Here is a 25,892-nt window from a genome sequence, read left to right on the forward strand (position 1 = left end):
GGAATGCAGGGTGGATCCCGGTCGGGCGCATGCGGGAGTCTGTCTGACTGTCTCTCCCTGTTTCCAGCTTCAGAAAAATACAAAAAAAAAAAAAAAAAAAAAAAAAAGGTGGTTTTATACTTATTTTCAATTTGGATAAAATATTTTGTTTTTTTTCTCTGAAGTGTGCAAGCAAGAACTTTCTATGTGAGATCTGCCATTGATATTTTCCATCCCTGTTCCTTTGCTTAAGAAATACACACATTCTCAGACGCTGAGGCCCATCTCAGCTCTCTCAGGTAGGACGCTGCTTCCTGAGACTACAGCCCCCTCCAGCCTCTGCTCAGGGGCTCCCAGGGGCTCCCGCGGGTCACTGTCCTGGGGCCAGCCCCAAGAGAAGAGAGGCTCCTTAGACACCTGCCATGGGAAGGCAGCTGGTGAACCAGGGCTCTGAGCCTGTCCCCCAGCAGAGATCCAGCTCTTAGTCTGCAGTCCTCGGCCATGGGTCACTGCATTTAGGACTGTGCTGTAGAGCCTTCCACCACCCCCGGACTCCTGGTCTGAGATTTCTGGTTTTTCTCTGATCATTCAGTAGAAATCCTCATGCCCATTCTAACCCCAACTCGGCTTGTTCCTAGAATGAAGACATTCTATTCTTTCCTGATAAAGTCATTCTATTTCCCATCTCAGGAGTCTCTCCAGATGATTCAGAAAAGTGAAAATAAGAATAAAGAAAAAATATCCATTGGGACTGGGCCAGAGGTTCCTTACCTTCTTGGTGTTTCTATGTTTCCTAGCTGGGAGTAAGGATGGGTTACTCTCCAACCAGGGGAGTAATAGGAGGAAGAGCATCATTCCACATACGATGGCGAAGATGATATCAATCACCAAGGAAGGGCTAGAGCTCTGCCAGGTGGCAATCACACTCTTCAGAGAAGAGAGAGTATTCTCTGTCATCTGCATCATATGCTGCACTCAGAGAACTGAGCACTGGCACTCACTTGGGTGCGGAACCCTAGGCCAGTATGTGACAGAGCTGTGGCCTTGTCACAAAGGTTCCTAAGGGTGGGGGAGGGGACAATAAGAAGAGGAGGCTGCTCCTCCCACACATTGCAGGCCCACATGTCCCTGTACCCTTCTGGGCCTTTTATAAATTTTGTTCGTTTGTTTGTTTTTTTACAGAGACAGAGAGAGAGTCAGAGAGAGGGATAAACAGGGACAGACAGACAGGAACGGAGAGATGAGAAGCATCAAACATCAGTTTTTCGTTGCGCATTGTGACACCTTAGTTGTTCATTGATTGCTTTCTCATATGTGCCTTGACCGCGGGCCCTCAGCAGACTGAGTAACCCCCTGCTCGAGCCATTTGGGACTTTTAAAACGGGCATTCCTGATCTTCTCTCACCCTGCCAGGGAAACTTTACCCAATTCTCTGTTAATTTCATCTGGAATCCAGATGTTACCCAATTTCCTTTGTCCTTAGAGATCCTGACTTGAGACCCACCAGTTTCTTTTTTTCTTTTTTTACTCAGTGAGATGAGGGGAAGCAGAGACAGACTCCTGCACACAACTGGAATCCACCTGGCATGCCCACTAGGGGGCGATGCTCTGCACATCTGGGGCCCTTGCTTTGTTGCAACAGGAGCCATTTTTTAGCGCCTGAGATGGAGGCCATAGAGCTATTCTGAGCGCCCGCGGACAACTTGCTCCAATCGAGCCATGGCTACAGGAGGGGAGAAAAACTGTGTGTGTGAGTGTGTGTGTGTGTGTGTGTGTGTGTGTGTGTGTGTGTGTGTGTGAGAGAGAGAGAGAGAGAGAGAGAAAGAGAGAGACAGAGAGAGACAGAGAGACAGAGACAGAACGCTTGCATGAGAGGGGGTAGGGGTAGAGAAGCATATGGGCACTTCTCCTGTGTGCCCTGGCCAGGAATCAAACCCGGAACATCCACATGCTAGGCCGATGCTCTACCACTGAGCCAACAGTCCGGGACCCATCAGTTTATAAACCTTGAAAACCTCACATTGATCCTGAAATTTTGGCTATTTCCCCAGAGATTTTTACTTTATTTCCTCTGTCCTCAACTCCAGCTTGCCCACATAATGTTTTGTTTTATAGAAACCCAGACACACATCGCTTCTCGGCCTTTTGGCTAAGATCAAGTGTAGTATCTGTTCTTATCAGAAACCCAGACACAGATATTTTGCACTTACTTAATTTTGTGTGCTGTGAGTAGTGGATTTTTTTGTGTTTTCAATCAGAGAGATGTACAAGCAAAAAGTTAAAATAAGTTATTATTCAAAATTTATAAATCTAAGTAGAAAAGAATCACATGTAATTAACCTTTAAATAATACTTTTTACAAATTTATAGCACTTATAATTCTGGACTTAGTAAAGCTTTAAATTCCACAAAGACTTTTAGGACACATATAAACACTTATTCTTTCACAAACCAATCCAGTATTTTCAAATCTAAGAATCTATAATTTCCTAATTAAAAAATAATTTTTTCTAGAGAGAGAGAGAGAGAGAGATGGAGGAACAGAGAGGAAAGGAGAGAGATGAGAAGTATCAATTCTTTACTGTGGCACCCTAGTTGTTCATTGCTTTCTCATATGTGCCTTGATCAGGGACTGCAGCCAAACCAGTGACCCCTTGTTCAATTCAGTGATCTTGGGCTCAAGCCAGTGACCTTGGGCTTTAAGCCAGCAACCTTTACACTCAAGCCAGCGACCATGGGGTCATGTCTATGATCCCACACTCAAGCCAGCGATCCCGCACTCAAGCTGGTGAGCCCGCACTAAGCCGGATGAGCCTGTGCTCAAGCTGGGGACCTCAGGGTTTCAAACCTGGGTCCTCTGTGACTTAGTCCAATGCTCTATCCACTGTGCCACTGCCTGGTCAGCAGTAGCCAGATATTAATAAGGGGAAGAAGCAAAGGGAATCAGACTTTTAAAAACCTGCTTGCTTGGCCCTGGTTGGTTGGCTTAGTGGTAGAGCATCAGCCTGGCATGTGGGTGTCCTGGGTTCGATTCCTGGTCACAGCACACAGGAGAAGTGCCCATCTGTTTCTCTATCCTTCCCCCTCTCCTTTCCCTCTATCTCTCTTTCCCCTCCTGCAGCCAAGGCTCCATTGGAACAAGGTTGGCACGGGCGCTGAGGATGGCTCCATTGGCTTCCTCCTCAGATGCTACAATGACTCCAGTTGCAATGGAGAAATGCCCCAGATGGGCAGAGCATCGCCTCCTAGTGGGCATGCCAGGAGGATCCCGGTCCAGCATATGCAGGAATCTGTCTCTCTGCCTCCCTGCCTCTAACTTCAGAAAAAATACAAATAAATAAATAAATAAATAAATAAATAAATAAAAACTGCTTGCTTCACTAGGAAATTACAGTTTCACCCTTGCCCCACGATGAGATTAACACTCTCTCCCCTGTCTAGGGAGGACCAGCTTTTCAATCTCCGTAGGATACAACTAGGGGAATAGCAACAGGAGAGAAATTACTCTGCTGGATGCATGTGCAGTAGAAGTCAAGATAGCACAGGGGGAGGAGCTTCTACTTTGAGGCAGCACAGTAGGAACCAAGATAGCGGCCATAAAGGCCTGTCAGCCTAGCCTGGGAAAAGGATAAGATTGGATAGGGACACAGAACCCTGGAAGGTCTGGGAAATGGATGGATTAGGGGGACGATCCAGCACAGTCCATGAAAGATTGGGAAGTTGACTGGTTAGTTTAAAAGATGCCTAGTCCTCCCCAATGAGATAATATAACCCAAAACTGACAAAGGAGCTCTCTCTCTCCTCTCTCTAATTTGGTAATGTGCTCACCCCATTGGTTAGAGAGTTCTCCACGTAGCCATGCAGCTCTAAGAGCCTCCTGGGCTGGCAGCCACCTAGGGGCCAGCAGCCACGTGGACTCCCAAATGTAGGCTCAGACCTGGACACAGGGCCAACCAGAGCACAGCTGGGAATGCAGACTATGCTAGCTGGGCAAGGACAAAGACTAGACTGGACTAAGCTTTGATATGGTCTGAATTATTGCCCAAGATTTCTGAACATTAGTCTTTGTATTGGGCCTGCTGAAGAGTAATAGGCGGGACCTTTTTTTATGAAGGGACAAATGGAGATGAGATATTGGGAATCTAGGGACAGACTTCAATTTCATTAAACTCTACCAAGCCACAATATCCCACACCCAAGTTCTTTGAAATGTCTTCTACCCCCCTTAGGTAGAGGGAGGGTTTTTGTTTTGTTTGTTTAATAATTTTCTCAGAATAGATTTCCTAAATGGTTTTATATTAATTTCGAAGTCACTTTAATGTCTTGTCAGTAGCACTTCATCATAGAAAAGTGTTGTTGGGCAGATAAAATATATTATGCTCACTTTGTTAAAGATGGCACTGCCCATGTGGAAGCCCGTCACCCAGGGGATATTAGTTGCCCTTCTTGCTTGGGATGGGCATGATTATATTAATGTGTGTTGGAGGTAGGCTGTGGGCAGGCAGGATCCTTGTAGCCTGGGGCTTGGTGTTAGGACTAAGCCTTTCCCACCCTTTTTGATGTGGAGTGGTGCACTCTCATGAGGAATCCCATTATACCTCAGATGAGTGACTTTGTATCGGAGACTTCCTTGTTTTTATATTGGATTAAAGGTTTTGGTTTTTACACTATAAAGTGGGGCAGACCAGGACCTTGCTCTCTCTTGGTTCCTGAGATAAGTATTAGAGAGGAGAGCAAGAAAGGCCACGTGGAGGAGGCCAGGAGAAGCAGCCAAGATGGTGGAGTGCTGAGTAAGAAGCCAGTTTGTGCAGAGTTTGTGCAGAGAGAAGGAGATGGGGAACAGAAGTGAGTAAGTCTGGTGAGCTAGAAACCTTTGATTCTAGGAAACTCGGATAAGTTAGTAGCTTTGTGAGCACTGAATGAGTGGGTTTTGGAGCCCAGTGTGTGTTTTACTTGCCCGCCGGGTGCAAGCTAGGATTAAAGCTAATGGCCCACCAGTTCTTGGCTCCGTTGTTTCATTACCGACTGTCTGATTCTAGTGTGAACTTGCATGGGCCAGGTTACTGTGATGGTGGCCCTGGCTTTATAGGTGTCCATCTAAAATAAAAGGTCTTCCAAAGTGAGAGGCAAACAAGTGTTTGTTTACAAGCATTGATTCAGACAGAAGCCCAAATAATGTTCTGCAATTTATTTATTTATTTAACATTTTTTTTAAGTTATTCATCTTTTTAGAGAGAAGAGACACAGAGAGAGAAAGAGACAGAGAGAGGAAAGAGATAGAAAGAACAGAGGGAGGAGCACGAAGCATCAATTCCCATATGTGCCTTGACCAGGCAAGCCTGGGGTTTCGAACCGGCGACCTCAGCATTCTAGGTTGACGCTTTTACCCATTGCGCCACCACAGGTCAGGCCCAAATAATGTTCTGATAAGGAGACAAAGGTCATGGGTATCTATGAGAAAGAGAGGACAATAATTACATCAATAGAAAGAAAGCATTTCTATTGGTAAAGATGAACTAATATAGTGATGCTACTTTTTTTTTTTTTTTTTTTTTTTACAGAGACAGAGTCAGAGAGAGGGGCAGACAGGGACAGACAGACAAAGGGAGAGATATGAGAAGCATTAATTCCTCCTTAGTTGTTCAATGATTGCTTTCTCATATGTGCCTAGACTGGGGGACTACAGCAGAGTGACCCCTTGCTCAAGCCAGCGACCTTGGGCTTCAAGCAAGCAACCTTTGCCTCAAGCCAGAAAGCATGGTGTCATGTCTATGATCTCATGCTGAAGCTGGTGACTCGTGCTCAAGCTGGTGAGCCTATATTTAAGCCAGATGAGCCCATGCTCAAGCCTGCTACCTCAAGGTTTCAAACCTGGGTCATGCGCGTCCCAGTCCGACGCTCTATCCATTGTGCCACCGCCTAGTCAGGCAGTGATGCTACTTCTTTTTTTTTTTTTTTTTTTCAGAGACAGAGAGAGAGAGTCAGAGAGAGGGATAGACAGGGACAGACAGACAGGAACAGAGAGATCAGAAGCATCAATCATTAGTTGAGATGAGAAGCATCAATCATTAGTTTTCGTTGCGACACCTTAGTTGTTCATTGATTGCTTTCTCATATGTGCCTTGACCGTGGGCCTTCAGCAGATTGAGTAACCACTTGCTTGAGCCAGCGACCTTGGGTCCAAGCTGGTGAGCTTTTGCTTAAACCACATGAGCCCGCGTTCAAGCTGGTGACCTCGGGGTCTTGAACCTGAGTTCTCTGCATCCCAGTCCGATGGTCTATCCACTGCACCACTGCCTGGTCAGGTAGTGATGCTACTTCTAAAGAAAGTTTTTAATTTTCAGTCCAGTGGTCATCAGTCCAGTAGTCACAATAATTTTTTTTATATCTTGGCAAACAGTTTTTGAGACACAAGGTTGCTTTAGTCCTAGTCCAAAGGTTTTTTGTCTTGTTTTTACCACTGCAAAGATTTAAGACATAAAACAGGCAAGGCAGTTACTGTGGATGGCTGCTCCACTCCATTTTAAAGCAACCCTGTTTATACTATTGTTTATAAAGTACTTGGTTCTTCTCATCACTGTTTTTTTTTTCCTTTAAAAATTTTATTTATTGATTTTAGAGAGAGAGAGAAAGAGAAAGGAGGGAGGAAGAAAGAGAGAGAAACATTGATTTGTTGTTCCACTTATTTATTCATTCATGGTTGATTCCTGTATGTGCCCTGACCCAGACTCTAAACCAGGGGTCTCAAACTCAACTCAGCATGTGGGCCGCAGAGCAAGATCACAGCCATTCAGCGGGCTGCACTAGGTCTACAAAAGGCAACTGTTACGCAACACTTTTCTCACTGCAGTTGAAAACAAAAAAAAATCAGTACAACAAGCACAATCGTACATGCAGTTTACTCAGTGTCACAAAACGACCAGAAACTGTAGTTCGCATCACAACTGCTGTTAACTAAGCTAATATCTAGCTAGGATGCTAGAGAAATGAAAAATACAAGTAGGCCCCTAAGCTTAATTAATTTTATCGAAAATATTTTGAACTTCGTGGATTAGTCTGCGGGCCGCACAAAATTGTTCGGCGGCCCACGGGCCGCGAGTTTGAGACCCCTGCTAAACTGTGATGCTGTGTACAGGCCAATGCTCCATCCAGCTGAGCGAGGTTTGCTTTTTTAATCATAAAGCTCTTTCTCCAGGCAAGGGGCTTGCTTGCAGACTTAGATGAGATGGCTGCTTCCTGAAGAGGGAACTGACCTGGGATGCAGAGACAGACTCAGGACTCAAAGGGATGCCCATGAACCTTGTCTGGCCTCCCTAGAGTGCGGGGGAGGGGGGAGCGCTCGCGTGGACTGGGAGAGAGTCAGTGTCCAGAAACGAGTCCGAAGAATCAGGGTTCTAAGGTGGCCCCTGCCTGGCCGCTGTGGACAGTCGGGGCGTGGAGTACAGCAGGGCCCCCACACCGGCCAGCCCAGCGTGGCCCCATCCTTCCCGCCCGAGTGTCTGCGCCCTGGCCCGCAGGGACAGCGGAAGGGCGTGCCGGGTGGGGTGGCCAGGCCGAGCGCTCGCGCGTGTTTATTTTAACTTCACTCCCTTTAAAAGGAAAGCTATTCTTGGAATTCAGGAGGTGGCCGACGCAGCCGGGGGAGGACGAACTCACCCGCTCCCGGCAGAGTCCCGCGTCCCGGGCAGTCTCAGCCTGTCCCCGCACCAGCACCCGGCGCCCCTCGCCCTCAGCGTCCCCGCTCCCATCACGGCCCGGGCGACCCCTGGTTGCCCCGGACTCGCGGGCTCGGGCTCCGACGGCGGCGGCGACCACGATCGGCCCCGCGCGACCGTCATGACGGGAAGGTAACGACCCCGGGCGCACCGACAGAAGCGCGGGCGGGAGGGATCCTCGGGTCCCCGGGTGCGCACCGCAGCATGAGGCCACCTGTCCATCCCACCGCCGCCCTCGGTAAGGAAGACCAGGTTTCACAAGGAGCCGGGGAGTTGCTTAGGGTGATCACACGAACTAGAGGGAACCCAGCATCCCTAATAATACACCTCACTCCCCACCGGGTGTGGTCCTGGATGGGGCCTCCTGTCTGGAGCCTTCTGCCGCCTCTTCTATAAGCCAGAAGTGCTGAACATGTTAAAAATAGGAAAAGGTCTGTGTGGGATCCTGGCCTGACGTGTGCCCAAGCACAGGCTGCAGAGGTGGGGTGGGGGCAGGAGCTCCTCCAGGCCTGGACCAACTTCTGCTATCAGGCCCCTGGTGGCCATTCACAGATAAGGTCATTGGTCAACAGAGGCTGAGTGACTGCTGAGGGTGGTCCGATGTCCACCAGTGACTGGCCAGGGTTGGTCTGTGCCGTCTTTTGTGTAACATGGCAGGGTTCAAGTGCACGACTCCAGTACTGGCAGGTCAGAAACTCTGGCTTAGCTTTGCGGGAGAAATGGGGCTTGGGAAGGGTGTGCCCAGGAATGGGAAGCAGCCCCAGACCTGCAGGGGCACGCTGCCTCTGATTACTATTAAGCCTGTGGCCGGGAATCTAGGGTAACCCCAGGAATCCAAAATAGTAGGTATCCTGTCACAGAGCAGTCCTGTGCTTTTGATGCAGTTTGCTGCCCACTGCCCTGTCCTCCTATCCTGGATCTGCTGACAAAATCAGCTTCCAGTGCTCACCCTCCTGGTGTGCTTGTGAGGGTCCTGCCCACCCACCCCCGCAAGGACCCACAGCAGCTGTCTGTCCTCTATTCCAACCCCCAGAACTCTGGAGGAAAAGGGAGAGAGTGAACTAGGGAGAGAACCAAGAGCAGCACAGACCAGTGGGGGTTTGGTGCTAAGAGAGGTGGTCCTTCAGGCCCAGCAAATAGGGCGGGGCCACATGTCGCTAGCCCCCCCCCTTTCAGAGAGGCACACCATAGACCCAGATGTCCCTTGGGCCTTCAGTGGAGATGGAGGCCATTGGGTCAGCCTCCTGACAGCCCAGCAAGAGAAGTTGAGAAGGCAAGCAGGTGGTGGGAGCAGGGGCCAGCCTGCCCTAGCTCCCCCAAGGTCTAGTGGGTACCCCGAGCCTGAGAAATGGTGGTCATCAAGTGACACAGGGACCAGGGGGAGCCTTGGAAAACACTGAGTTGGGTTTTTCCTTGTAAAAATAATACTGTTCATCATAGAGCAGGGGTCGGGAAACTTTTTTGGCTGAGAGAGAGCCATGAATGCCACATATTTTAAAATGTAATTCCATGCGAGCCATACAACGACCTGTGTACAATACACATTATCCAATAAAACTTTGGTGTTGTCCCGGAGGACAGCTGTGATTGGCTCCAGCCACCTGCAACCATGAACATGAGCGGCAGAAAATGAATGGATTGTAATACGTGACAATATTTTATATTTTTAACATTTTTTTATTAAAGATTTGTCTGAGAGCCAGATGTAGCCATCAAAAGAGCCACACCTGGCTCGCGAGCCATGGGTTCCCGACCCCTGTCATAGAGAGTTAGGAAAACCCAGAAACACGAAAGATAGCAGAAACATTAAAAGAAAGAAGGAAAATGCACATGGTTTTGCTCTTCAGAGGTGCCCTCAGGAGTATTTCGGTTGTCTTCCTCCTTTTCTCGTAGTGTCTTTTTCTGCTCATTTCCCAGCTGTGAGTGATCTGTGAGCACAAGCTTCTGTCCTTTGCTGGGGCTGCCTTACTCTTCCGCATACAAGCATGGGGCCAGGCTGGCAAGGAACGGACCTCTGACCCAACCTGTGGGGTGGACAAGATTTTCCCTGTCCCAGATGGGACTTTTCACTCTGTTTCATGCCACCATTCTCTCTCTATGCCCATTGCATTGATAAGATGCCAGGGCAGCTCTCATGTCTGCCTCTTGATTCTCCCCACATTATCCCTGGCTGCCTAGACTTGAGCTGACCATAGGAAAGAGCCCTTTCACTGTACACCTCACACATCTCAGAGGCTCTCCCTGCCAACAGTGTCAAGTCCCAGCTTTTCCCAGATGGAGTAGGCAAGACTAGAGGCAGGGCAGTGGGGAGCCACTGAAGTGACCCAAAGTGATGTGCATGGCCATGAACTTTGGAAATTTACTTCTGTGTACTATGTAGAGAAAAGGCTGTGTAGAGATAAGAAGAGATGGGGAGGGAGATGGGTCAGAAGGCAGACATCAAGAGAGGCCTCTCCTTGGCAGTGTGGATGGAAAAGTTCTGTAATAATCTGACAACTCCAGTAAATGGAAAGCAACTTCACAGGTTGATCTGATCATAAATTCCTAACTGAGCCGGTCATGGTGGGTATTCATTTCTTAAGCCAGTAACTTCTTTAGTAAAAGGTTTACCTGTGCATCTAGGTTAATGCACCTTTGAAATGTCTCATTTTCAGACCCTTCAGAAACAAACACTTTGGCCCTGGCTGGTTGGCTCAGCAGTAGAGTGTCAGCCTGGCATGTGGAAGTCTTGGGTTTGATTTCTGGCCAGGGCACACAGGAGAAGCACCCAAGTGCTTCCCCACCCTTCCCTCTCTCCTTTCTCTCTCTCTCTCTCTCTCTTCCCCTCCTGCAGCCAAGGCTCCATTGGAGCAAAGTTGATCCAAGCACTGAGGATGGCTCCATGGACTCCACCTCAGGTGCTAGAATGGCTCCAGTTGCAGCGGAGCAACGGCCCAGATAGGCAGAGCATTGCCCCCTGGTGGGCGTGCTGGGTGGATCCCTGTTGGGCGCATGCAAGAGTCTCTCTGCCTCCCTTCTTCTCACTTGGAGTGGGGAGCCACCTTCAAGAGAACACATAATCTTGTTAACCACCCTAGAATCCAATCTAGGAATCACCTCCTTGCTTTCTCTCACCTTCATGTAATTTTCCTTACTCCACTCCTTAATTCCAAGTGCATAAAAAAACTGCAAACTATCCTTTTAGGAAACTGTAAACTGTCAGTTTCACTGTCTTTTGAGGTTTGGTTTCCAGGTATATTCTCTGTTTGGCTCAAATAAACTCTAATAAAATTGTAAAACTTTTCTACAGATTTGGACATTTTTATGTCGACAGCAACCATGGTGTAGAGCAGGCATCCCCAAACTACGGCCCGCGGGCCGCATGTGGCCCCCTGAGGCCATTTATCCGGCCCCCCGCCGCACTTCCAGAAGGGACACCTCTTTCATTGGTGGTCAGTGAGAGGAGCACTGTATGTGGCGGCCCTCCAACCGTCTGAGGGACAGTGAACTGGCCCCCTTGTGTAAAAAGTTTGGGGACCCCTGTAGAGAGAGGATGGACTCAGGGACCTGGGAGGTGTCATGGACAGGACCTGACCAAGAGGCAGGCCAGGTGGCAGGTATGAAAGTGGACACAGAGCTAGATGGGGCCATGAGGCATTTGGAGCATTGTGGCTAGTTGAAGGGGAAACAGTTGGAGGCAGCTGGATAAGAGGGTCAGAAGCTGGGTGCAGGCTGAGCTGGGTAGAATGGTGAATGAGGCCTGGAACAGGGGGGAGGGTTGTTTAGAGAGGGGCCTGCTGTGGGACAAGGGGCTTACAGTGACTTTGGACCTTACAAACACCTGACTCTTTGCCCCAGCTGAAAGGACCTTTGGTATCACCATTGTTCAGGGTAGACAGTAAAGCCCAGGCAGGTTATACCCCCTGCCCAGGGGTCTAGCCTATCAGTGGCACCCTCTACCACTAGTGCTCTCAACCATTTTCTACCTTGCTCAGGAGTATGCCCAGGGCTCCCCTCAGCAGAGGAGCTTGCCACGGTGCATCTAGGGTGGCAGCCAGAGCCCTCAGCACAGCGTGTGGGGCTGCGATGGAGTTGGGGGTTTAAGCAGAGAATGGAGCAGATGACAAGTGGTGCAGAACTGAGCCCCAAGCCCCAGACTGGCCAGGCTGGGCACCACCCATGACTTCTTCAGCTCCTCCCTTCTGTTTGTAGTCTTGACTCTACCCTGCCACTGGCTGTGGAAGATTTGCATCGAGCTACCAACCTAATGTAAACTGGTTTGAAAACCTTCTTGCAAATTTCATAGCCAGCATGGGCAAGCTGGCATAGGAGGGCGCAGGCACTACACAACTGCGGAGAGGGTCCAGGCTTTCCAGTACTGAGGCTGTCCAGCCTTTCAGTCTGGGTAGCTTCTGTCTGCTTACTTTATCTCTAGCAGATTCCTACTCAAACCTTTCTAGGTCATTTTTAGGTTGGGGAAAGGGGTAGTGAGAGCACATTAACTGTCCCCCTTGTTTTGTTTATTTAGATCTCATACATTTTTGATGATGAATATTTGAGATGACCTATAATAAGATGACTATGCTAATGAGATACTTAACATTAGATAGCTGTTATTTATCTCACTAAGCTGAAATTACAGAATATACAGATGTAAAACCAAATCTGTGTCCACACAGATGCTTACATTTTAAAGTAGGAAAATAAAATCATTCAAAATCAAATTTTCTGTAGGATAAGAAGGTTGAAGTATGCCATTTGTTGGAGGTATACTGAGGGACCTGGCAGAGCTGTCTTCAACTTTCTAGCGGGGTACAGTTAACACAGTGGAAACAGGCTCTGCTGGACAGGCTATTGGTGATGGTGGCGCTGGCTATCGTGGGAGAGGGCACTTGGTGCTCAACCATCGGAGGCAGCCCTGCCTTGGCATTGCTGGCAGCTGCCCAGGCCTTTGTACCTCTGGTAAATTATGTAGGTATATTCTTTATCACATGGATGCTTTTTTAAAAAACAACAACATGTGAGTTATAATTCACATATCACAGGCACCGGGTATACAATGTAGTGGTTTTTAATACATTCACTAGGTTGCATCATCGTTACTTTGAATGCTGGGACATTTTCATAATCCCCAAAAGGAACTCTGTAACTGTTCACAGTCAATTTGCACATCTTCCTCCTAGCCCCTGGCATCCACTAATCTTGATTTCTGTCTGTATGGATTCAGATATTTCATATAAATTGAACCACACATTTATACCCTATTTTACTTGACTTCTCTTATTTAGCATAATATTTTCAAGTTTCATTCATGTTGTAGCATGAATCAATACTTTGGTTCCTCTTTAAGCCAAATAACATTCCATTGTATGGATATAACATATTTTGTCTATTCCAGGGGTCAGGAACCTTTTTGGCTGAGAGAGCCATGAATGCCACATATTTTAAAATGTAATTCCGTGAGAGCCATACAATATGTTTAACACTAAATACAAGTAAATGTGTGCATTTTATGTAAGACCAACACTTTTAAAGTACATTAAGTCTCTGAATTCTTTAATAACGTTGTTATGCTGTTGCTAACCAATGATGAATAAAGTACTTCTTACCATTAATGCGACTTCTGGTGTTGCATGGTTTTGCTGATGGCTTTGTAGTCTGGTTGATACGTGGTGAGGTTAAGCTTCATGCAGGCGTTGAGACTTCCAACCTAAGATCATAGGTTGGTCTTAACGGTCTTTAGATGTGAGAAAGACTGCTCACATGCATATGTAGAGCCAAACATTGTCAGTACAGCAATACTCGTGCTACAGTGTGTGGTATGTGACGGGAAGCGCGTTCCAAGTTTTGACAATCAGCTGGTCCATGGGTTGAAGTTTTTTCATTTCTCCCCACTTGTGTTTGCTTGCCAACTCTGTTTGCTGTCATGCAAGTCTTTTCAAATCTTCATTCAGTGACTTGAACTTATTCACCCACATGTCTGAGGCCTTCAGGTCATCAACTTGTAGCTCAAAATCTCTGACAGAGACACCGGGGATGTAACTCAGGTCGGCGCTGTCCACTGCACACTTGTGTGGATGGGTGATGAACTTAAAAAGACGAGTGTGCTCACAAAATTCTCCAAAGCGTGCTTTGAATGACTGCAGGAGATTAGATGTGAAGCCCACTAGCTGCTGGGGATCAAGATGTTGAGCAGGGTCACTTGCTGTGCATGCATCTTTAAACTCTCCCAGTTTTTCAAAGTGTAGTAAACAACCTGTTTCAATGTCCTCGATGAGGAGTTCCAGCTTGTTTTCAAATGCAAACACTGCTTGTTGAAGGGATAAGACTGTATCTCCAATGCCTTGCATTTTCACATTGAGCTGGTCAGATGTTCAGTCATGTCCACGAGATAGTAGAACTTCAGGAGCCACTCAGTGTTAGCTAACTCAGGATGCTCGATGTTTTTCATTTCAAGAAAAGTCTGGATTTCGCTCAGACAAGCCGCAAAATGGCTGAGTACCTTCCTGCTTGACAACCAACGCACATTGCTGTGCAGAAGCAGACCAGCTTAATTATTCCCAGCTTCATCCAGCAGTGTTTTAAACTGGTGATCATTTAAAGCTTGGGCAACAATAAAGTTGACCACCTGAATGACCAGCAACATCACCTCAACAAGCTGCTCGCCACACATCTGAGCACAAAGTGCCTCCTGATGTAGGATGCAGAGAAAACTTAGGATGGATCTCTTTTCATGTTCACAAAGAAGCGCTACGAATCCTCTGTTTTTTCTCACCATGCACGGAGCACCATCAGTACACACCGAAATAAGTTTATCCATCGGTAGATTTTTTTCTTTAGTGAACTCAGTTATAGACTTGAATAAATCCTCCCCTCTTGTTGTCTCTTTCATAGGCAAAACAGCAAGACTTTCCTCACATAGTGTGTCACCAACAGCATACCTTGCAATCACGCTGAACTGGGATAAATGGCTTACATCTGTTGACTCATCCAAAGCGAGAAAAAAGAATGGTGCTGCATTTATGTCCTTCACTTGCATTGCCTCAGTTTGATTTGCCATCATGATGGTATGATCGTGAACAGTTCTTGCCGACAGAGGCATGTCTTTTATTCGTTTGATTATCTTGTCTTTATCCTAAAAGTCGTCAAAAAGTTCATTGGCAACATCAAGCATCAATGTTTTGGCATACTCCCCATCTGTGAATGGCTTTCCATTTCTCACAATTGCTAAAGCAAAGCTAGCCAAATTCCAATCACCTTGTTGGGTCCAAAGACGGAGTTACTGCTGACTAGCTTGCACTCTGCACAGTAGCTCTTGATATGCTTACTTCCTGCTGTCCCCCGCTGGATATTTTGATGCAAATGTAGTATGGCATGTGTCAAAGTGCCGCTTTATATTTGACCATTTCAGCGATGCAATTTTATCATTGCATATTAGACACACTGCAGAACCTGCTCTCTCCACAAAGGCGAATTCCTCTGTCCATTTCTGCTGAAAAGTACGATACTCATCTTTTTTACTTTAGCCATCTTCTTCGTCAAAAGGGTTTCTGCAATTAGCTAGCTGACTACTTGATTATAAGGAGGAAAGTTTACTTCCTGACCTCACAATGACCTGTGTATGTTACGCATTATCCAATAAAAATTTAGTGTTGTCCCGGAGGACAGCTGTGATTGACTCCAGCCATGCGCAACCATGAACATGAGCAGTAGGAAATGAATGGATTGTAATACATGAGAATGTTTTATATTTTTAATGTTATTATTTTTTTATTAAAGATTTGTCTGTGAGCCAGATGTAGCCATCAAAAGAGCCACATCTGCCTCACGAGCCATAGGTTCCTGACCCTTGGTTTATGCGTTCATCTGTAGTGGACATTTGAATTCTTTCCACTTTTTTTTGGCTCCTATGAATTATGCTATTGTGTACATCTCTCTCTCTATTTTCTGCTCTCTTGAACATATACTTAGGAGTGGAATTTCTAGCATATATAGTAACTCTATGTTAATCTTTTTTTTAAATTTTTTTTACAGAGACAGAGTCAGAGAGAGGGATAGATAGGGACAGACAGACAGGAACAGAGAGAGATGAGAAGCATCAATCATTAGTTTTTCGTTGCGACACCTTAGTTGTTCATTGATTGCTTTCTCATATGTGCCTTGACCATGGGCCTTCAGCAGACCGCATAACCCCTTGCTCAAGCCAGCGACCCTGGATCCAAGCTAGTGAGCTTTGCTCAATCTAGATGAGCCCGTGTCCAAGCTGGCAACCTCGGGGTCTCAAACCTGGGTCCTCCACTTCCCAGTCCGATGCTCTATCCACTGTGCCACCACCTGGTCAGGCTCTATGTTAATCTTTTGGAGGAATTGCCAAGCTGTTTTCCAAGTAAGTGTTCATTTTTACATTCCCACTAGGAATTATGAGGGTTCCAATTCTTTACATCCTCATTAACTCTTATCATTGTCTGTTTCCATGGGTATAAAGTGGTATCACATTGTGGTTTTCATTTTCTTTTTCCGAATCACTGATAATGAGCATCTTTTTATGTGCTTATTGACCACTTGTGTATCTTCTTTGGAAAAATGTCTATTTAAATTTGTTTGCCATTTAAAAATTGAGTCATCTTTTTATTATTGGATTGTAAAAGTTCTTTATATATTCTGGATACTAGACATTTATCAGATTTATGATTGGGAAATATTTTGTCCTATTCAGTGATAGTGTTTTTAGATGCACCAAACTTTTAAATTTGGATGAAGTCTAATTTATCTATTTGTTCTTTGATTGCTTGTATTTTTGTTGTCACGTCTCGAAAACTGTTACCTAATCCAAGGTCATGAAGATTTATACCAATGATTTCTTCTAGGAGTTTTATAGTTTTAACTTTTACAGTTAGGTTTTCAATCCATTGTGAGTTGATTTTTATTTAATGAAATTAAATTAATTTATTAATTTATTAATTAATTTTTTGGAGAGGGGTGTTGAGAGAGAGAGACAGGGACATTGAGTTGCTCCTGTATCCTGTATGTGCCCTGACCAGGGAATCAGACCGGCAACCTCTGCACTCCAGGATGATGCTTCAACCAACTGAGCTATAGGTCAGGTCTTAATTTTTTAATCTATTCATTGATTTTTAGAGAGATTGTCTTAATTCTTACACTATTTCACTATTTTTTTCTTTTATGTTAAATTGTTTGATTATGCACTTGTCTTTAAATTAAATGGGGGAAAAGGCTAACAAACAAAAATTACATTTATAGTGTCTTTTTTATTTATCTATATAGTTACCTTTACTATATAAATGTAAAATACACTTTACTGCTGTTTATTTCTTCATGTGGATTCAGTTATTATCTAGTGTTCTTTCATTTCATCCCAAGTAACTCTCTTTAGTATTTCTTTTCAACTCCAGAATTTCTATTTGGTTGTATTTTATAATTTTTATCTCTTTATTAATAGTCTCCATTTGGTGAGACATTATTCTCATGCATTCCTTTAGTGTTATAGACACAGTTTCTTTTAGTTCTTTGACCATATATAAAATAGCTGATTTTTCCTGGCCTCTGGTGGCACAGTGGATAGAACATCAACCTGGAATGCTAAGGTCACTGGTTTGAAACCCTGGGCTTGCCCGGTCAAGGCAGATACAACAAGCAAACAATGAACAACTAAAGAAACTATGGGTTGATACTTCTCATTTCCTCCCAACCCCCATAAAATCAATAAAAATTAAAAAAACTTTAAAATAGCTGATTTAAAATCTATCTGGTAAGTCTAATATCTGGGCTTCATTAGAGACAACTTCTGTTTTTTGCTCTTTTTCTCTGAATAAGAGTCATACCTTTTTGTTTCTTTGCATGTCTCATAACTTTTGATGAAAACTGGACATTTCAAATAATGTAATATGACAACTCTGGAAATCAGATTCTCAACACTCCCCAGAGTTTGTTGTTGCTGTTTGTTTGTTCAGTGATTTTTCTGAACCTATTCTATAAAGTTTGTGTATCTGTCATTGGTGGCCACTGAAGTCTGTCCTCAGTTGTTTAGTGCTTAGCTAATAACTTGCCAGAAATTTTCTTGAGTGCTTGAAATCAATGTCTCTCAGTCTTTGCTGAGGTCACTGAGTGCGTGTTGGGGCACATATTCAGCCTTCAACCAGGCAGTTTACAACTACCTTAGCCTTCACTTCCTTGGGTCAGTCAGAAGGGAGGACTTAGGACCTTCCCAGGTCTTTCCTGAGCATGTGCCCAACCCTGGGTATTTTCATAGCTTTCTAGAATCCCAGGAATATGTCAGCTTTTTCAGAACCTCTGAGGACATTGCATTTCTCAGATTTTCCACTTAAGTATTTTTGGTTAGTTTATTGTTGTCCCAGCTGTTACCTGTTGTCTGTGACAATGGAGGTTATGATAGTAATACATTAGAAAAACAGTACCCAAGAGAGGCTTTTAGAACTTTAGTGTATGTGTGAATAAGGTCACACAAAGACAAACTTTGGCAGTGGTGTCTTCCAGGGAGGATCAGGTCAGGTTAAATAATAACTCCTCTTTGGAAATGAAGCTTTGAAAGAGCTCCAGGCCTGACCTGTGGTGGCGCAGTGGATAAAGCGTCAACCTGGAAACACTGAGGTCTGACTGACCCAAGGAAGTGAAGGCTAAGGTAGTTGTAAACTGACATCTCTAGATGGCCGGTTCAAAACCCTGGGCTTGCCTGGTCAAGGCACATATGGAGTTGATGCTTCCTGCTCCTCTCCCTTTCTCTCTCTCTCTCTCCCCTCTCTATAATGAATAAGTAAAATCTAAAACAACCCCCCCCCCCAAAAAAAAGAAAGAGCTCCAGCTCTGTCTGATCCTTCATTACTGGTGTCAAATGAAGATCATTGCCACCAATTCAGTGCCAACAGAAGTCCCCAATTTGAGTACAGTACAGGAGACTTTATTCAGTAAAAATAGCTCAATTGTGAAGCAGCTTGGCAGTGGAACAGCCAAAGTACTCCACTGGGACAGAGGGGAGGCTGGCTAATATAGAAAGAAGTCTCTCCCCTCACCTGAGATTGGTTCATTTTTACACAAATGAAGAATCCAAATTTGTACAGTTTGATTGATCCAAAGAGTACTGTCTAGCTTCATGCATTCTGATTGAATAACAAAGATGCCAGTGAAGCTATAGTTACTCAGCTCTGATTAGATGGGGCAGATATTTAGCCCATTGGCTGAATTTTGATCCTAGGAGCTCTCTTACAAGGGTAAACTCAGACAGGAGGAACACAGTGGTAGAGGCTGACAGTTCAGTCTGTGCCTTTTCCCTGATATGCAGAGTACATGGGGGACATCTCTAGACAATGGCTGCTACATTCTTGTTATTGATTTGAGCCCAGTTTACCACAAGTTCTTAGCAGGTACATTCTTTCTTGGGGATGACACTTTTTCAAAGCAGCTATGGAGTTAGAGATTAAGGACTAAGATAAATTAACACACAACAAAGCTCACTGTTCTTATTAAGCATCACTTTTTTGTTATTGTTCATTTTTTTTGATCAATGCTCCCAGCTTACTGCAAAGCCTTTATCTAATTTACAGGTTTCTGAAAAAGTAGATTCTGACAATTTTTGTTAGTGTTTTCATTGCTTTTATGGAGGAATAAACTTTCAGATGTCCTTACTCTGCCATTTTTGCTGTCATCATTGTTACTGTGTTTATGCAACTGTGTCCTCTGAAGCCAGAGTGCTGACTGGGGAACCCAGCATGGCCCCTACCCCTACCGCTGCAAGAGAGACAGCAGAACTAGAAAGTGTGGGGAGGATGTACAGAGACTTTGGATTTGGGTTGTCAGACTCTAAGTCTTTCTCAGTGTCTAGTTTTTGATGCTTCCTTTTCCAGTAAATATTTGGTAAATTGTTTAGTGCATGGTAACTAACCTTGGACTTGAACTTCATTTACAAATGATGTGCAAACATTAATGGTTATAGCCTCATTTCCAGGTCTATCTGCAATTGTGAAACCCTAAATAAATGTTCCCTCCTCAAATAAAACTGTGGCTTTGGGTGAGAGTTCTGGGTTCTAGAATTCAGGATTTCTACATGGGAGGGGCTGAGTGGGGGCTGGTAAGAGAGGCCTAGACCCTAGGGCAGGGGTCCCCAAACTACGGCCCACAGGCCACATGCGGCCCCCTGAGGCCATTTATCTGGCCCCCGCCGCACTTCTGGAAGGGCACCTCTTTCATTGGTGGTCAGTGAGAGGAGCATAGTTCCCATTGAAATATTGGTCAGTTTGTTGATTTAAATTTACTTGTTCTTTATTTTAAATATTGTATTTATTCCCGTTTTGTTTTTTTACTTTAAAATAAGATATGTGCAGTGTGCATAGGAATTTGTTCATAGTTTTTTTTTATAGTCCGGCCCTCCAACGGTCTGAGGGACAGTGAACTGGCCCCCTGTGTAAAAAGTTTGGGGACCCCTGCCCTAGGGCATTGACTGGAAGTTGTAACAAAATTTTCTGCATAAGCTTTCTTTCTTTTTTTTTAAAATTTTTTTTTATTATTTATTCATTTTTTTAGAGAGGAGAGGTGGGAGAGAGGTGAGAGAGAGAGAGAGAAAGAGAGAGAGAGAGAGAGAGAGAGAGAAGGGGGAGGAGCAGGAAGCTTCAACTCCCATATGTGCCTTAACCAGGCAAGCCAGGGTTTTGAACCGGCAACCTCAGTGTTTCCAGGTTGACGCTTTATCCACTGCGCCACCACAGGTCAGGCTGCATAAGCTTTCTTATGCATTCAGTGACACACATCAGAGAGTCAGAGGTGATCCTTGTTGGCTTCTCCAGGCTCGGCCTCTGTATCCTTTTTAACCTCTCGGGACACTTTTAAGAAAATATTTATTGAATTGGTCAGTGCATGATACCTTTGGAATTGAGCTGCATTTATAAATTATACTTCACCTAATGCTTGTAGTCATATGACTGTTCGGGGGCTGACCCCAGGATGCTTAGCAGGGGTCTCCAAACTTTTTACACAGGGGGCCAGTTCACTGTCCCTCAGACCATTGGAGGGCTGCCAAATACAGTGGTCCTCTCACTGACCACCAATGAAAGAGGTGCCCCTTCCAGAAGTGCAGTGGGGGCTGGATAAATGGCCTCAGGGGGCCACATTGCGGCCCGCGGGCTGTAGTTTGGGGACGCCTGGCTTAATGAGTACTTCCATGAGTTGGGTCCCCCATAGGAATGCCAACTAATCCTCTCTCCAAGCCTTCCACTTCCCCAGTGTAGGGAGATCAGCACTTGGCTGTCCAGAATAATGGCTCTAGGCTCATTCTTTTTGAATGCAGAGGAAAACAGTGTTCACACTTACTGACCTACTAGAAAGGCTTTTCTGGGAAATGGAGTTGGTGTGAAGATTTCTGTGAGCACCCTGGATCATTATTTTATGACTGACTGTGGTGCCTGCTGGGCCAGCACAGCCAGCCAAAGTCAGATGTGGAACTTAGATTACAGCAATGCTGACAATCTCTTTAGGCTACAATGCATGGAAACAGTGCCTTCCTGGCAGTCTTCCCTCAGGTCCTGCTTCTTCTACTCTGCTTGGCAAGCTAGAGGGATCAGAGTTTCGACAGCACAGACCTCGTTTGGGTACTTATCTATTTACTGGCTAGATCCTGGGGACAGAGGCTTCCCTTATCTGTGTCTCCTAGCTGGTGTCTGTGGGCCGCAGGCTCTCAGGAAAGGGAAGAAGGCAGAATGTGGGCACCTCACAGCTTCCTAACTGTTTGCAGGATTCCAAAACTGCCTGGGTCAATCAGCACTGTGTGTCCGTGTCCTTGACATGTCCAGGAGGCTTAGGCAGCCTTGGGCCTGCAGGTGTCCTGCCCTGTCCTTATGGACCTCACCTCAGTGCTGTTTGAGACCTCCCAGTAAGTCCTCTGCCAGCCTGGACCTAGCCCTGCCAGCCTCAGCTTTCACTCTACTGCCCCATCGGCGAGAACAATATCCTTTCTATTTGCAGCTGACTCTGCTGCCCTTTGGAGATCACAGTGTGTAACGTGAGTCGGAGGGGTGTGAGGAGGTAGCCCTGCACCCTGGCAGTCCTGTCCTGGTGCCTGGATGGAGGTGGCCACTCCTGCCACTCTGGCCAGCATCTGTGCTCCCAGGCCAGGGTGTTTGAGGCCTGTTGTCTGAGTGGCTGCCCCACTGCCAGCAGGAACTGCCATGACCACCCAACTGGGCGCACTTGCTGCGTCTGGGCTGTATCAGCGGCGCCATCACCGCCAGAGCCCTCCGCCTGTTCAATCCCGGTAGGTGGCAGGGGCAGGGTGCTGGCGGGGACAATGTCCAGCGGCAGGCTTTTCTTCTGACACCCACCAGGCCCTTCCAAAAGCCAAGGGCCCAGCGCCCAGGGTCTGGGATTGTCCCTAGGTTAGCAACAGGGCTTGGGGATGGTGCAACTTAGTCTAACTGGATTTAATGTCATCTATGATCCACATTCTTGGGCATGGCGCTGAGTGTGGGTTGTTGGGGATTAGTTATCCTGTGCAACCTCCATTACTGCTTTCAAACTGGGATCATTTTATTACTGCTTTTTAGATAAGCAAAATAAGCGCTCAGCCTGCTGGGCATTATCCATCCAAAGAATGGCTGGGCTGTGACTTTAACCTGGGTTGGACTGACTCTAAAGCCTGAGCTGCCTTGTCCCCTGGAGAACGGCCAGTGTGGACGAATGATGAAGCCTCCTCTTGGGGTGGAAAGGGAGCATCTGGGGTTCAGGGCTGACCTGGGGCATCCATGAGGATGAATTAACCTGGGCTGGGGAGGTGGGAGGTGCCGTGGGCCAGCCACTACGATATATTTAGGTCCTGAGCAGGAACAGTAAAGAATTGATGAAAATAGACATAAAGAATTAAAGACTATAAAAGATGGGTCTGGGAGGGTTTCACAGTTCCTGCCAGCAGAGAATTACTGCCCTAGCAGAGCTACAAAAAATGGCCACCCCCAGAAACACATCCTTCTTTATTTACAGGGCAAAGTGGAAATTAGCATACAGTTTCCAAGGCAACTCAAGAACTCCATCAAGTGTAGAAAACCCTCACCAATACATAAACATACACAAAGAAGCCAGTCTTTCCTTCCTGGGAACATGGAGGGAAGGACGAGCAAATGCATGGAGGTGTGGGGAAGGGCTTAGCCTTTTCAACTTAGTGAGGTGGGGGGCTGGGCAGCAGCCAGTTCCCAGCACCTCTGTCCCCCAGAAATAACTCTAAAAACTCTGTTGATTTTTTGGTCCCTGACAGAGGGGAGCATCTGGATGGTGGTAGAGTCCCCAGGGTGGGGCTCAGAGCAGGGGAGGGCCTCTGGGCATGTGGAGTCTGCAGTGCCCCAGGGGCCATCTGGTTGGAACTGTTCCGTAGAAGGTGAGGGTGTACAAGAAGGGCTGTGGGCTCAGAGTCCTCTGCATCAAATTGACAAGTGGGCTCCCGAGGAGGAGGTGTGGGAGTCAGGGAGGAGACAGAGAGTTATCCTTATAGATGTGGGGGACCTGGAGGGCCTGGGGGAAATGTCCAGGGACTAAGGGTCCTCAGTGAAAATACAGCCTGCTCTGTGTCCACGTGTGTCCACGGTGAGGGAAGACTTTTAGAGGGCTGATAGGGCTGAGATGAAGCAAGAGGGAAGGCATGGAGGAGCGGGAAACAGAGGCACTGTTGTGGTGTCTGTGGCCGGCCTGCACCTGCACCTGACCCAGTGAGAGCCTAGACAAGCCCAGTGCTCATGGGGGACTCATCTGAGTGAGGGGAACCCTCTCTTCCTGCTTCTGAGCACTGTGGGCGTCTATAGGGTTAGCTATGGTGTGGGGAGTGGGCAACCAGAGCACTGGAGGCCAGAAACAATGTCAGAGGGCAACTTGCACATATAGATGCAGCAGAGGGACATGGACGAGTCAGAGGGGTCGCAGCATGATGGTGACAGCCAGCTTTAAGAGAGCTCACGCTGTTTGTGTGTGTCTGTGTGCCATTCGCCTCTGTGAACTTTGGGCTCCCCCAGCTCTCTGTTATCAGCATGACATGTTTAAAGTGCACCTACTTAAAGTAAATGCTAGAACAAAGAGGTCCAGCTAGGCTTTGGGAAAAGCTCCGTGGTTGCTGACAGGATCTGTGCAGGTTTGGAATATGTGTCTGATGGTGTGGCTGCCTCATGTGGAGCCACTGGTGGATTTGCTAGTGTGGGTGTGGGGCTGGCTTTATGTAAATTCTTGTTTACTGCAGCTGGCCAGTGATCTCTGCCGCTGGCTTCTGAGGGACCTCATGGGGGGGGCAGGAAAAAGGCCCTGGTGGCCCCGGGACAGCTTCTGCTGGAGCACCAGAGGCAATGCTGGGTGGAATCCCCGCTGTCTCTGCACCCAGAACAGTGCCCAGCACTTCACAGCTGCTCAGTAAAGATGTGCTGGGTGAAGGTAGGCAGGAGGATGACTGGCCGCCAGTTACGGGGCAGTTATGGACTAAGTTTGCAGGTGTTACCTCACTTCATCCTCCCTAGCAACCCTGGAGGCAGCGGGCCCATTTTACAGGGGGTGAAGCTCCCACTGCAGGCCACATGACCAGAGGGTGTCTGAGAGGGATTGCATTCTGTCTGCTCATCTGCAGAGCATACCACACTGGACTAACTACGGCCACAGCTGATAGGGCCTCCTTGACACTGACCCATCCTGGAGTGGGAACAGACCCCTGTGGCTGGCGTGCCTGTTCCCAAGCCCTAGCAACATCTTTTGAGGCTCAGGTGGGTGGAGGCCGGAGTGGGGGATGTTATTGAGAAAATAGTCTGGGTTATTGAGAAAACAGTCTTGAATGGCCACGCCTATATGATACTGCCAGGAGCTGAAGGGACAGAGACAGCATATGTCCAATCCTATGTGACTTTCACAAAGAGGGTCAGGTTACTGACCCTCTTTGGGCTTCGGTTGCTTTATCTGGAACCAGCAGTCTCCCTTCACAAGGACCTGGTAGAGAGGTTTCCCCAACCCCAGGCTAAACATTATTATAAATCTCAGTGACATCTTACACAAGCCCACACGTTGGTTGTGTTGGCTGTCAAAATTGAGAGCATTTTGAGGTGCTGAGGAGGGTTGGAGAAGGGAGTCAGAATAACATGTTCTCTCTCAGCTCTTGAGTTGGGCTTCCAGACAGCTGGAGGCACCCTTGGCGATGTGTGCCTTGTCCCTCTGGATCAGCTGGTGTCTCCGGTGGGGACCACTGGGAATACTTTGTCTTCCCTGTTCCTGGCCAGAATGTGTGAAGAAGGACGTGGAGTGTCCCTGTGTCCCACTGTGGCCCTCTCGCAGGCAGACCAGACTGCAAGTATGTCCCCAGGCCATGCGGGGATCTGGAAGCTACTGGTGTCACTGAGAACAACAGCTCTCTTGTCTAACACGCAGCCAGTTCCTCATGTGGGCTCTGCCAGACAGTTACTGTGACTCTGGTGTACTTCTTTGCAAATAAGGAGGTGGAGCCCAAAGATGCCATTACTTTTTCCCCCCAGGGCCCACAGCAGGTGGCAAGGGCTATTAGGATTCAAACTGTAGGGTTAAGGCCAGAGTCCTTCCCCACAAGAGACAGCTGGCGTTGTCCTTGCCGGTGCTGTGATTCAGTTGTTGGGTACTTCTGTCCATCCCTCTGTCTTTGGCCAGTGGATGGAGTGTTGTTTGTTCCTGAGCAGGTTGGCATGAGGAAGTGGCCGCACAATGCCGATAGGAGTGCTACTGCCTGAGACTTGGGCTGGGGCAGCTGGTGAGTACAGGGGATAGGTGGCCACCTCTACCTTACTTGTTTGTGCCAGGGCTTATGCAAAGTATGTAGCAACATTCTTGACCTGAGATGCCCAGGGACCCAGCCAATTAACGACCCCTCTCCCCTTGTTAGAGGGGTAGGGACTTGTGAAGATGCAGTTCATCTGCCCTGGGGCAGAAAGGAGGTTCTGGAGGGGCAGACAGAGATTGGATGTGTTGTGTGCTCACTTGCTTAGGTACAGCAGTCTGGTTTAAGGAGCAATCCAGAGCCTGGGGCTAGACTCGAATCCTTGTTTCAGCTTCATTGTTTTGGATCCTTTGAGTGGGGAATTGCAGGCCCAGAGTCACAGGATTTCCTGTTGTTTTCTGACTTCTTCGAGACCTTCAAGGTCCTGTTTATAGCCAGGATTGGAACTTCCTCTCTGCCACCTTGGGTGTGTGCTTTGGGAGGACAAGGCAGGT

At 46.9% G+C, this 25,892-nt stretch overlaps 1 protein-coding gene and 1 pseudogene across 8 annotated transcripts in view; both read left to right on the top strand.

Annotated features, from left to right (window-relative positions):
- Nucleotides 1-2,108: 2,108 nt before the first annotated feature.
- LOC136379146 (U2 spliceosomal RNA) lies at nt 2,109-2,222 on the top strand (annotated as a pseudogene).
- A 5,402-nt stretch (nt 2,223-7,624) lies between these two features.
- LIMS2 (LIM zinc finger domain containing 2) overlaps nt 7,625-25,892 on the top strand; it is a 39,432-nt gene continuing 21,164 nt past the window's right edge. For 3 of the 8 annotated variants that reach the window (XM_066345755.1, XM_066345760.1, XM_066345761.1), the window contains exon 1: nt 21,743-21,951. In XM_066345755.1, the coding sequence (XP_066201852.1) occupies nt 21,866-21,951 (86 nt within the window). In that variant the 5' untranslated portion in view covers nt 21,743-21,865. The other 5 variants (XM_066345756.1, XM_066345762.1, XM_066345757.1 and 2 more) reach the window with 4 other exon arrangements.

The sequence above is a fragment of the Saccopteryx leptura genome, chromosome 7, assembly GCF_036850995.1.
Source record: "Saccopteryx leptura isolate mSacLep1 chromosome 7, mSacLep1_pri_phased_curated, whole genome shotgun sequence".
Classification (NCBI taxonomy): Eukaryota; Metazoa; Chordata; class Mammalia; order Chiroptera; family Emballonuridae; genus Saccopteryx; species Saccopteryx leptura.